At 39.8% G+C, this 14,269-nt stretch overlaps 1 protein-coding gene across 4 annotated transcripts in view; it reads right to left on the bottom strand.

The window, feature by feature from the left end:
* Positions 1–14,269, bottom strand: part of TLE4 (transducin-like enhancer of split 4) — a 154,100-nt gene that overhangs the window by 139,390 nt on the left and 441 nt on the right. For all 4 annotated transcript variants that reach the window (XM_010851142.1, XM_010851144.1, XM_010851143.1 and 1 more), the window contains exons 2-3: positions 13,216–13,279; positions 11,962–12,006 (exon numbers count right to left, since the gene is read on the bottom strand). In XM_010851142.1, coding sequence (XP_010849444.1) covers positions 11,962–12,006; positions 13,216–13,236 — 66 coding nt within the window. In that variant the 5' untranslated portion in view covers positions 13,237–13,279. The remainder of the gene's footprint in view (positions 1–11,961; positions 12,007–13,215; positions 13,280–14,269) is intronic.

Genomic DNA, 14,269 nt, shown 5'->3' with positions numbered 1-14,269 from the left:
TATAATTTAAACAAATCAACGAGCTTCCCTTGTGGCTCTCAGTTGGTAAAGAATCCACCTGCAATGCAGGAGACCTGGGTTCAATCCCTGGGTTGGGACGATCCCCTGGAGAAGGGAAAGGGTACCCACTCCAGTATTCTGGCCTGGAGAATTCCATGGACTGTACAGTCCATGGGGTCGCAAAGAGTCAGACACAACTGAGTGACTTTCACTTCACTTAAATCAATACATCTGAAACATCTAGCGCACCTGTTGGTTTGCAGTAGGTGCTCAACTGTTACCTGGTATTATCATTAATATTTGTCAAAGGTACACATATGGACAAACTTCCCTGGTGGCTCACTGGTAAAGAATCCGCCTGCCAGTGCAGGAGACTCAGGTTCGATCCTGGGATCCCTGGGTCGGGAAGATCCCCTGGAAAAGGAAATGGCAACCCACTTCAGTATTTTTGCCTGGGAAATCTCATGGACAGCAGAGCCTGGCAGGCTATAGTCCATGGGGTTGCAAAAGAATCGGACATGACTCAGCAACTAAGGAACAACAATACATACGGACAATCTGTACCTACACAGAGTCACTGATACTCTCTTAACCTAGAGAAAGACACATAATATGTGGCCATACCTATGGAATTAGCAACAAAGCACATGGTTCCAGGTGGTAAAATATTGGCAATAGTAGGATTTTTTTGGTTTCTGGTTTTTTTTTTTCTGTCTACAATAGCCTAAAACTGTTCAAACAAAAATTCTTAAAAAAAATTTTTCATCACACATAGAATTGATTCAAAACCTTAACTGAACAGCATGCCACTACATGTCAAGCAATGAAATTATGAATAGACCTTTTGCTAACGCTGGTCATTTTAAAACCATATGAATCCAATCCGCAATTTAAAAAATTCCCCTCACCAGCTCAAGGGCCTGTGGCAGAGTCCTGCCTAAGAGCTCAGAAATAAAGCTCATGTACTAGTGGTTGACATTCCACTATAGGAAATGCAGTACAAATGAAGAATTAAACCATCCCTTCAATTGTTTCAGCCTTTCCTCTGTTAAGTTCCAAAAACTGTTTTCAGGTGTCAGACACAGCAGGAACAAACCACCTTCTCTTTTGGAGCGCACACCTTAGTGATGGAACCTGATCTCTACTATGTCCTTCATTCACCAAAGGCCAAGATTATACATTTCCCCCTCGCACCCCTTTTTTTTTTTTTTTTTTACCTACAGTTAACTTATAAGCCAAGTTGAAAAGTCCAAACTTAACTCTAAGTAAAAGACAATGCAAGAAACCCAGTGACTTAAGCTCTCAAATTCACTGTAAGCCAGTTTACAGGCCTGCTTTACCCTGAGTACCATCAAGGTAAACCTTAGCTAAAGAAACTGACATCTACACTGGATTCTGGAAGCGTAACTAATCCCAGGAGCTAATTGCTGTTGTTGTTTAGTCACTAAATTGTGTCTGACTCTTGTGACCCCAAGGATTTGTAGCTGGCCAGGCTCCTCTGTCCACGGAATTTCCCAGAGAAGAATACTGGAAGGAATTGCCATTTCCTTCTCCAGGGAATCTTCCCAACCCAGGGATCAAACGCACATCTCCTGCAATGGCAGGTGGATTCTTTACTGCTGAGCCACCAGAGCTAATTACACAACAGGTAATAAACTACTACATATTCTCCTCTAGCACTTTAGGAGAAAATTATTGGACCACATTTCAATTCACATGATTTCAGAAGCTGTATGATTAAATTTTCCAATGCTTTTCCAACACTATATACGTCAAAGGAAAAGTATAAAAACAAATCACTTTACAGCAGCACTAGAATTATATACATATAAAATATATTTAATTTTAGGGAATTCCCAAGTGGTCCAGCGCTGAGGACTTGGCCTTTCACTGCCAGGGCCCAGGTTTGATCCCCAGTCAGGGAACTATTAATATGTGTATCATGGCCAAAAAAAAAAAAAAAACAAACCAGAAGAAACCATATGACATTAATATTACATGGTTTACAATAACTATTCTAGTTGTGCATCAACATTACTCTGGCCTGAATGATGGCCTTCAGGGAGCCAGTGAATTATGAACCATCCGCAAATTAAATGAGGGAGTTTGTCATTTAAAACTGGTGTCTTATTTTATTCATCCAAAAGATGGGGAAATGCTTTAGCAACAGTATTGGAATCTAAATAAAATCATGGATGAGAAAGTATCCTATAAAATATAAAATACAATAGGTTAATTTTGGAGTTTAAAAAAACAAAAACCTCTGAAAATAGGTGTTAAAAGGGACTTTCTGAGACTGAAAAGAAGTCTCCATTTCTGTCCATTGGGTCATAGAAAATAACCAGAAGAGTCATTTTAGACAAAAGAACTAAGAGATCTCAGTGTTTACTTACACTCTTATTTGAAGCTAAGAAAAGCAAAGTGCTGAGAAGTTAAGGTACTCAGCAACATCACACAGCTGGGTACTGGCAAGGTCAGAACTGGAATCTGAAAGCCCTGATTCAGGAAAGTACTTTGGTGGACATAGGAGAGTATTCCAAACAGCATCTGAAATGTTTGGAGATTCGACAGAAATACCTACCACACCAGTGATCTGAAATTGAGTCAAATCGAGGATCTGTCTTACTGGCAGGCTGATTTCAAGAAGTTATTTAACTTCTATGCGCCTCAGCCTCCTTATTAACAACATGGAAATAACAATGATAATATAGAGCAGTAACCTCATAAGATTATTGTGAGAATAAGTAAAATATTACCTCTAAACAAGCTCTCTAAAATCACTTATTGTTATGATTAGGATTCTTATACTTTCAATGACACGGTACCCTTTCCACCAATAAAAAACTAAGATATCTTCATTTCCTTGTCCCCTGAAAAGAAGCAGAAGCTTGCATTTTTACTGATTTGAAGTTAGCAAAGCATACCATACTATGGCTAAGATCAATATCTCCCCAAACTCACTCAAACCACAAGTACACAGACCTATTAACAGTAAAAGAATTCTTCAGATACACTCTGACAAGTGAGAGAGGGATGTTCAAACTGAATTTTAAATTCAGTTAGGGAAGATTCATGTTTCCATCTTTAAGAAGGCAAATCCCACATGCTAAAATACATGTATTCTACTTTAACTAGCCTAACTTGCTCCTAAAAAGCAAACCAAACTCAGGTGCTTTTTACTTCATCTTTCCTGTCATTTTTCCACAAATTTAGTCCGTAGGCACCACAGGCCTTACTAGGCTTGGAAGCTCAACGTTTGTTATCCTACAACCTCCATACACCCTTAAAAATACCGTACACATTCTTGGCCCCCTTGATCTGAATGCAGGGACTCCCTCATTTACCAAATATTTCACGCACACCTACTGTGTGGCAGGCACAGTTCTCAGCACCAGGGACATAGCAGAGGCCATCAACACCCCTGTTCTCACAGAGCCTTAATTTCAAGTGGGAGCAAGGAGGCTGGCGAGAAACAAGTTTATACCTAGTGTTTGCACAGTATACTTAAGGAATGCGAACACAGGCAGTTTCACTAAGCGCTGTGCTCACAGTGGAGCTCTAGGCTTCGTATTTTAACTTCCGATCCCAAGCCTCCATTTTGGCAGGGCCGGGACTCTGGAAACAGCAGAGAGGAGAGGGAGGCTCTGTGCTCACACACACACAGGGATCAGGTCTCTGGCAACACTCTAACACTTTGTGGAGGGCCAGGAGCATCCCCATCTTCTCATGCTGCATACAGCCAAGAACACCCCAGAAACAAGTGCACTGTTTGGTGTTTGGAACAGTGCGGTCAGTGCAGGGAGCCCTGAGAGGAAAGTCAAGAAACCTACTGTTTCCCTTTCGGCCAGCAGCACCTTGGACGCCCGCTGACCCGCATGAACCCTGGACTACCAGCCCGCGTGCTGATCCTCCTGTACTGTGACACCAGGCTAGTCCCTTAAGCCTTTAAGCCCCGGTGTCATCTGTTCAAGGAGGCCAGTGGAATGACACTGCTTGGCAAACTGTCGGGGACTCCACTGAAAACTAAATACAGGGATCCAAGCTTGCTACTTGCTTTACAGGAACATCAGGAAGATTAAGGAGAACATATAAAACGCCTTAAGCTCTCTGTAAAGAAAGGTGTTACAGGGAACTAGTGCTCGTAATTTCTACAATTATTCTTCTTTCAGTTATATTTCCTTGCATTTTCAGATTCTTTATCCAAAATAACCCAGACTTTCAGAAGCAGAATATGTATTTCAAAAATAAGAACACAATCCCAATTAGAATAACAATTAAGTGAAGCTTGCTAGGAAATCAGAAAGTCAATATCCACCTTCCTTGGCTCCACCTCTCCTGCCTAAGCTGCGGGGTGAGTACGGGGCCGAGATACAGCAGGCCGGAGAGGTTGTAGGTGGAGCCCAGGGCTGCCAGCATTTCTCTCCATCTATCACAGAAGCTCCCTCCACAACACAACTTGTGAAGTATTTGTGGGCAAAATCTTCAAAAATGATGACAAAGTGACCCACACACCAGATGGCAGAGGACCTGAGCGGCATCTGGGAATGTTTTTCTTTTGCTTTTTTGACAATCCAGCTAAGAAAACCCACACTTCCCTTTGTCCCCCTGGATGGAGTACGGTTACACACAGCAACTCTGAGGAAAGCTGGGCTCGGTGGTAGAGAAACTGTCAAGCCTGGCATAAACACTAGGTCAAGTCCAGTGAAAACAGAGAGGGCATATAGATTTGCATTGATGATTGCCAGCCAAATCCCTCTTTACAGACAGAAAGCAACTACCACTGACAGCTGTTACTAAGGCCACATCAAAATGACTCTAATTTTTGCTTCTGACTAAAACTCCTCAGGCCCTTCCCTCTTAGGAGTAAACAGTCATGAACTCTCTTCTCAGTGAACTTACTCTGAACAAGTCAAGTTCTCAGTCTCGCGAACTGTCATCATCAGTGTAAATATTCGTCGTTCGCACCTACACGCGCTGCCTCCCACTTCTCTCCAACAGCCCAGCCCACAGAACTGATGGTAAATGAGCCACGAGACCACTGGATCTGCCACCACGGCTAAAGTACTAGAGGTTTTTAAGAGGAGGTGTGGGGAGGGAAAAAGGGAAAACATCTAAATTTCACATCCCTTTCACTGGCTCTGGAGCCATCAAGTGATTACTATTGTCCTGAAGCCATAAACCAGTCTATCCAGTCAAGTCAAATAAAAACATTCTCACTAAAAACAAACACAAATTGCTTCTAACCACACATTTGAAACATTTAATTCACAATTGCCTTTACCTAGTCTATGGTGCAAAACAAAAAGTTAAAAAAAAAAAAAAGTACAATTCTAGGAAAGACAAAATGAAGAAAGCAAGAACCAATGGCCAGCACCTGCACTATCCCGGCCTCACTGACGCTGGAACAGCACCTAAAAAGATGCATCTTATCCCTCAGTCCACTAATCCAACCCAGCTCAAAATAGTATCATTTAGAATACAAGGAATTTTGTCCAGCAAATAAAACAAATGCAACAAAAACAAGCACTATCCAGTAGGGACTAAGGGACATTGAGAAAGGAAATATCCCTTCATTTGAATGCTGCAAAGAAAGTCTTTTAACAGTATAAGCAAAACATTTGCCTTCATTTAAAATTTTGAGTTGTGAGCGATTTCCTGCATCTAAGAACCTCTTTTTGAACTACAAAGAGGCCACAAAACATCACATTTTCCCCTCCCAGCTTCCCCCTTCAAAAACCCACAAGATGGTGATTAACAAACAGCCCGTTGTCTTCAGGCATAGTTTTAGAGGCCACAAGGAAAAGATAAAAGTTAAATGGAAAAGCAAGTTGGTAAACAAATGAGAAATAGGTTACCCAGGGAGGAAGCAAATTCATCTTGATAAATAAGCAGCTCTCTTCGCCCCCATGCGTGGGAGACTCCAGGCGAAAGCGACCCTAGCCCTCTCACCCACTGAAAGCAGTCTAGATGGAGAAAGAGCTCAGGCCAAGCCTCTGGCCTCGACTCCAGGCAGAGATGCAGAGAATGCCCCCACACTCCAGGAGTCTGGTATAAGCCCAAAGTGCAGTGGCTCAAGGGCAAACCCAAGGACTAGCCCAGCCTTCCAGGAGTTCTCCATTCCAGAAATGTGCTGGGGCCTGATCTCCAAACAAAGGCAGACCCATCCCCCAACAAACACCCTTCCAGGTAAATTCATCTCAAATCCAGAATCCACTACCTAATAACTATCACCTTGTGCAGATCTGATTCTGTTTAATCATTCCTTGATGGGTCATAATCCCTTTCTTAGGATCTTTGTGAGAATTAAAGAATTCTGGCCATGTGCCCAGATCAGCTATAAGCACAAGCCAGATACGTAATGAACATTCAGGTCTCCTGAAAGGAAATTCCAATTCCATTCAACAATCACTGCTTCAGGTGAAAAATCTTCAGATATTCTATAAAACCTCAGAAAGAAAATTAAGAACCCAACATGCAAGAAGAGAAAAGGGGGAAATCCACACAATCCAGAAAATGCTAATTATGCACATACCTTGACTGGTTAAATTTCCTCCTCCAGACCTTCTTCTCTTGAAGGTCCAGTGACATGTAAAATAACAGCTCCTGTGCCCTGCCCAAGGCACTGACACTTGGTTTCAACTGTCCAAATACTAGATCCTCTAAATTTGGGGGAAAAATTTACTTAAAATCTACATATATCTACACTTACAAAATAAAACTGAAGCTAGCCCTCATCCCATGGCAACCCACTCCAGAGTTCTTGCCTGGAGAATCCCGGGGACGGAGGAGCCTGGTGGGCTGCCGTCTATGGGGTCGCACAGAGTTGGACACCACTGAAGCGACTTAGCAGCAGCCCTCATCCCAAAATGTCCAATCAGAGAGGCAGGGGAAAAATTATCACCAATGACTTCCCTTTAGTTCATGTTAATTATAGAATACTACTGAAGGATTAAGTAATCATAAAATAGAAGAGATGGCTTTAAACCTTTAATGAAAAACAAAAACACAAGTCCCCTCCCCTCCATGCTCTCCTAATTATATCTTGAGCTTTTCGCACAATTACTGAAATTTCACTTGTAATCTCTCTTTGAGAATTTCTGGTCCGGCAGTGTCCGGCACTGTTTAGCCCCTCTAGATTATTATTTCCTAAGGTTTATACAGCAAAAGAAAGTTCTGGCAGCAAAATTTTCACTGGTTTATTAAGTTACTTTGCGCTAAAACATCCCACCTTCGATAATTCCCTTTCATTATTACACAAGAGTTCAATCACATTCATTCCTGAAAACCTGTCACTACATAAGAAGACAACAGCCATATTTTTTCCCACATGCTCAAACACCTACTCCTGCATCTACTCCTCCAATCCAAGCATATACAGTCTAAGACAAGACAAGTACAAGTAATTAGTAAAGCTTCACAAATAAAGTTTCCTTATGGGAAACCTGGTCTAAACAGAACTTTAAACAAAGTGCTTGCTTCCACTGCAAGCACTGTCCCCAGATAAATTTACTGCGCCCTAGAATCAAGTACACTCAAGGCTGGAATGCCAGGCCAGTCGTGTATTACTTCAACCTCAATAAATCTCTTTTTACCCTCCAAATCCTCGGGTGCTTTCTAAAATAGTTCACGAAAAAGCACCAACCTAATTAACAACAGCTTCCTCTGCAACTGTGGCCTTGATTTCACTTATTTACACATTAACTGCAGCCTCCTTTTGGCCAATCCAGTCTATTCTCTGTACCATGCCGAGCCTTTTATCTGCCCTGGACAGCATTTTCTCCAGCAGATGAAGTAGATGCCGATTGATTTGCTGTCGAGCATGGTAAATTAATAGCAACAAATTGCTGAGGGCCCGTCTCCCTGCTCCACCATGCTTCGGCAGTTTTGCTTTATTTGCTCCATGATGGGCAGCAGTCGGCCTCTTCAAGTCAATTTCTTCTTAACAACCTGCAATACTTTTCAATGGTGAAAATAGAGCTGTTCCTTGTAAGTCAGAAATCAATATCCTATTGCCCTTAGAAAATGCTAAACAAGCAGTATTGGCAATCCACTTGGTACTAGAGGGTATCAGATATAATGCAAATCCATACTGCTTCCCTCCTTGTAGTTATTACAATTTGCTAAAAGGTTCCTAATGTCATTTATCATCATTTACCATCGACCAGAGAGGCTATGATTATGATATCCTATCAGTTGGCAAGGCCCTTTCATTTCTATTCAATTAATATTTTAGCAGCACTCAAATGGTTGTGGCCCAAGTCTTGTAATAAAATTTACATGGCTTATAGTGAAACAGGAGTTTGCTTGCTCTGATTGGAAAAAAATAATAACTATATATACACATATATGTGCAAACTAAACACGTATGGGTGCTCAGTTGCTCAGTTGTGGCTGACTCTGTGACCCTCATGGACATAGGCCACCAGGCTTCTCTGTCCATGGAATTTTCCACGCAAGAATACTGGAGTGAGTCACCATTTCCTTCTCCAAAACATGTATATATTCATATATAAAGACAGAGACATGTACATACATATGCAGTACATTAGAATGTAAGTTCTAAGTGTTGCAGACTTCTAATATTTTCCAATTTCTAAAATTCAAATACTAAGCTAATTTTTTAAATGCAAGTAGATTGGCAGGTTGCAGACTATTAACTATGAGAAAATCATAGATGTTCTCGAAATGTAGTATGTTCATCTCCATTTACAGTTCCTACAGGTCGAATTTACATATCCATTGTTCCTAATCTACATCCAATATTCACTTTTTAAAGTGGTAACTGCCTGCTGTCAGATTAAATCAGGGCCTCTTCTTTAATCACAGCATTACAGGTGAAGGATGGCAACATGCAGCATTTAGCAATGTTATCAACTGAACACACCACCCCGTTCTGCCCACAGTCACTGACCCATTTAGAAGCCACTCTGTATGTATAAGGAACAATCAGCATGGGCGGGGAGGGGTGGGGGGGTGGACAAAAAAAGTAACAACTAAACCACTGGCCAGTACCTGTCCCATTCAAAACAAAAAACAAAAAGACCCAACTGAGGGAAATCCTTAGGGAATGAAGGCCAATGTTCTTTCATTCTTAAAAATCCCATATGAAGAAATCACAATAAAACATGTGCCATTTCCAACCATGTCCCACTTATCATCTTTATTTTCATGCTAGAACTTAAAGACAGTGGCATAACATTAATTCACTTTACAGCCTAGAACACTCCACGCTAACTTTTTTGGGTTTTCTCCCAACTTCAGCTCTATTGATCCTACTAAAGATTACCAGAAATTAGATTCATATTTTATGCTCTAATTCCATGTCATGTCACTGAGTTCTCCTTTAAAAAAAAAAAAAAACAACTAATTCTACCAGACTAATGCTATTTACTCAGTTACCAAAATTTAAATTAATTATGTTCTCAAACATAATTGTTAAAAATTGGCAACATTATGCAGGCTTAATTAAGATTAAATCCAATTTACTAAATGTACTTTAATTGGTACTAATTACATTAGCTTTCATTTCAGAATGACAAATTCCCCATAGGTTTCACTTTACAGTCCTCTATCAGAATCAGCACAGGGTGACTGACGTCGAACATCATACAGAAAGGGGAGGGACCATAAATACTGGACCCCCCACCCTGCCTGTCACTGCTCTGCGCTTTTATCCTTTTATCAATTTGCTAAGTCACAGAGTCATGACTCCATCACAGACATCATTTTCTGTTCCAGTGAAAAATTTCTCTAAAAATAAATACTCTGTGGCTGGCAGCAGGCAAGAACAGGAGCATTAACCAAAAAACACACAAAGGTTTCAAATATCAGGGCCACCAATTACTAGGGTACTTCCAAGGACTCCAGGGACTCCTACTCTTGAACCCTTCAGAGACACAAATCTAATAAGTGAATAAGCCTAACCCGATCTTGAGAACTAGGCCCAATTATGCCGCAGGGCAACTTCCCTGCCTTATTGCTGCTTTCCATTACGAGGGTATCCAGTGAGTGCATCTGGAAGAGAGGCCAAGAGGAACCAAGGCTGTCTGCCTAGGAAAACAAATAAAGACAGATATGCCTCTGTGCTTAAGGGGGGAAAGAAAGAAAATATAATAAGTAGGTGGTTTGCAGGGCTGTCTGTATTTCATAATGTGATAAACTGCCCTCAGGATTCTTGATATGATTGAATTTAAAAGCAAGAGAAAAAAAGGGAAAATGTACTCCATTCTCAGTTTTAAATGGGTGGCATTTGAGGCCAGCTGGACAAGAAGATGACAGAATTACAAAAGTATAAAATGTGTAAAATTAAGGGATCTTATAGAGCACCTCCTGCCCCCTAAAAGAAATACATACACCCAAATACAAGCTCTGTGCCTCTCAGAATTGTAAATAGTATAAAGAGATCTGGAAACTAAGTGGTAATAAGATACAGGAGGAGAAATAAAAGGATATTAATCACCTGGTCCAGTCTTTAAAAAGACAGTAATTAGTACTGGGTGGTGGATGAGGACCAAAAAAAAAAAAGGGGGGGCGAGGTGGGGGATGGACATGTACAAGATCCAGATCTAAAGTGACATCATGTATTGAGCACAATTAACAAACAGTATCTTTCATGTGAATTATTTATGTAAGGTAGAGCTAAGGGGCTTCAAGCTAACCCAAGCATAAGTTTGATGGATTTTGTTTAAGCAGGAGATATTTACATGACTTATCTGAACAGACATGGCAAGGATGCCAAAATAATAAAAAATTTTAACATGAGACAAACTATACTATAATGCTAATACTGACATAACCAATAGCACATGAAGTTAAAAAAAAAAAAGTACCTGAAATAACCAATGTGACGACGCTTTTTTCCCCCAACTTTGTTTTCAAATTGTTAGACAAATTGTTAGACAAATTTTATTGTCTAACAGTCATCTTTTAAAGATGTGAGTATGTTTTGAGTATGTAGTAATTAACCATATTGAAAAAAGAATCCATACATAGAAGAGTTTAACAGTATGTGATCATTTTACATTTTTTAATTTTAGAAGGTAATGAAATCCATGAATATAAGAGAGGAAAAGCATTAAGTTTTCCCTCATCTTTTTCCAGCAGGTAAACACATACACACCTATTCCCAAATGGCTGATGAGACAGATCTGAAGCACTTTATCACTTAAAACAAATGTCTCTTATTATTATTACTGCCAAACAGTATTTATACATACATGCTATTTTTCTTTCTAGGAAACTTAAACCAAGCCATTTTATTCAGTCTCTTGCAAAAAAAGTGTGGTTCAGTCATACCTCTCAACACTTTCGGACTAATCATTTTTTTTCTTTCCTCTTTCTGTTTTTTTGGCTGAACTGTTAGATTTCAAGACCCAGTGTTGAACCTTATTACATCCTCCTATCAGGCTCATGTAGTCTGTGCAAATTTTGGAAGGAACAGTTACAGTTCCTGGTAAGACCAACTAAGTTGCCTCTGGGGGCCAGTACAAGGAATTTACATCAGTTTCTTTTGTAGTGCCACAGATTTCATTTTGATCCTCTCAGCTCACCCTCTATCCATTCTTTCATACCAACCCAAGGAAAGCTCCAGACAATTTACAATTTTACATTTTAATATTTTCCAAGAAAAGCTTTCATTAGGCAAGTCTGCAATGTTCAAAATAAATTAATTCTTTCAAAAGAAAAACATTTTAAAATTTTAGCACCCTGCTTTGGAAAGTGTACAAAGTTTAATATGCATTCAAACACTTTAAATTACATTGTTAAATGATTAAAATGAAGGTAATATGCTAAACAGATGAGGAACCACACCTGAATAAAGAGCATTCTCTCCAGTACATGGACTTTTAAAATACAGGTGGCCACAAAAACGTGCAGAATCAAACTGCAAAACATACAACTTCCTTTCTAAAGTGCACAGTTACTGTCATTTAAAACACTTATAAAGAAATAATAGCTTACCTGCTTGTGCATTTCTATATTCAACCCATAGGACATCTCATAATACTGTCAAAGAAGGAAAAGCAATTAATTTTGAGCCTTTCATCAAACAAGCTTCCTAGTTTGTTCAAAATGTCCCCAAGCAAACATAAAAGCCTCACCTAAACCAAAATATCCATCCTTCCAATGATGGTACATCAGGAAGAACACTCTATGAGTATCTTCAGCTTAATAAACTAAAAGCCACCTTAAGACACAGAGTCTAAGAAAACAACTCACAAAAGTAAGAAAATCAAGCTCAAACATAGCATTCTTAACACCTCCAAGGATCTTTATACATCACAAGCGGATGACTCACAAAGGTCTGATGAAAATGTGGTACTCTATGGACTCTAATTCCTAGGCACAGCAGGCAAGTTCATAACAAAAACAACACGCCTCATACAAATGCTGAGGCTTTGACATGAACTATTTGAAACGGTGATGCTATTTCAGAGTTTCTCATTTTAAGGACACTACTCATGTTCATACATTCATACAAAGGAAAAAGGCTTGATAGGAAATGAATGAGTTACTCTAGAGCCTTTATGAACAAGAGTAAAAATATACTTGGTAATACTTCTGAAAAAGCTGATCTGATTGTTTTAAACATGTAGTATAACTGGCATTAAAGAAATTCTGGGAGAACGAATCGGTTATACAGGAGACTACAACAATCCACAGTGCAACAGTATGGAAACTGAAAACACACAAAACACGCAAATACACAAACATTAGGAATATACAATGTAAAGGAAGAACAGGGAAGAAAAATCTGAAAAGATGTCTAGTGTCTTTTCTTATTCACCATTGTTTAAAAGAAATAAAACACATTTAAAACTTTAACAGTTTACTGAAAAATTCTCTGGTTAAAAGCTGTTTGAAGCAAGAGCAATAAAACAACAAAGAAAACCACTAACACAAAAACATTTTGCCTATGAATCCCAACGAAATGTAAATGAGGTTTTTGTTTTTTTTCAATCTGTAAAAGCAAAGCACAGAAAATTATACCCTGTGCAACTAAACTTTTTGAAAATTCAAATCAAAGCTGGTTGTCAGAGGCAAGTTATAACATCCTCGAATTACAGGTTGCTAATGGTCGCATTCCCACAACTTCAACTGCACTGGCACAGCGACTATCCTCTAATCCTGCAGCCTCCAGCAATCTGAACGTATTTCTAGCTTTTGGTACCCCAAACTAATAGGTACTCTGAATCTGCGACACAGTTTTCTTACCATCACATAATGCCGCTGCATCTCTGTCTTCTCACTGGCGAGTTTCTCACATTCCAGCTTCAGGCTGTTCAAGAAATAAGGAAATCTAAGTACAACCCAGATCTTGACTTAAATCCTTCAAATACACATTCCCTCCTCTAAATCATCACCTATAAAACACCGTATCAACTATCTTAAGTACCACCCTCATTAGGAAAAACAGGCAGGAGAGAAAAGGGTGAGTGGAACCAGTCCCGGCTTGTCCTTTCAACAAGGATCAAATGTGGGGGGTTTTGCTTAAGAAAAAAACCCTCTAGCCAATTAACTCCAGAATCTCATTCAGAAACGAATATTCACTAAATTCACTAAACACAATATGAACGAGGAAATAAACATCAATAATGCCTACATCTCCAAGCAATAGTAAGTCCCCTAAAAATGTCACAAGGGAGTTTTTTCCTTAATGTTCCACGAAAAGATTAATGAAAACACGAATCAAGCATGTCTTATGAATGATGTCTTATTTTTTCCCTCCAAAACACAGAGACAAGTTGAATACCACCACCCAGGGGCAAGGCGTGGATCAGGTTCAGTGGCTTGTTTTGGTTCTGTAATGTATGAAAGAAGCAGTAAAAGCCATTAAAAATCCAGCGAAAGAAAAATATTTCAAAGGCACTCTAAGATCTAATGATTGTCTCTTCAGACGAAAACATTTTTTCAGCATAAAAGTAATGAAATCGCCTCCCTGGCGACTTCCTAAGGCTCTGGGCTCTCGGTTTCAGTGGAATGGCAGAAAGAAATAAGGAATCAAGCCCGGAATAATAGGACCAAGAAAGTCAGAAGGCCCCAGAACGTTCCCAACCATCCATTCGCCTGGCCCCAATAAATCAATATTGAAAGTTTGGCCTCAGCGTTTTCCAAGTGTCCCCAGTTTCGATTGTTCGGCCTTTTTTTTAATTTACGGGAAAAGGACGAAACGCTTAATTTCTTTACACCTGCCTAAGAAAAAGAGGCCTTGACTTGCCCTTTCTGCCCACAAGGAAACATGGTAATACCTTTGTGGTGGCGGAAAAAA

The sequence above is a fragment of the Bison bison genome, unplaced genomic scaffold (genome assembly GCF_000754665.1).
Source record: "Bison bison bison isolate TAMUID 2011002044 unplaced genomic scaffold, Bison_UMD1.0 scf7180017864298, whole genome shotgun sequence".
Taxonomy (NCBI): domain Eukaryota; kingdom Metazoa; phylum Chordata; class Mammalia; order Artiodactyla; family Bovidae; genus Bison; species Bison bison.
This window is presented reverse-complemented; position numbering and strand designations above follow the sequence as displayed.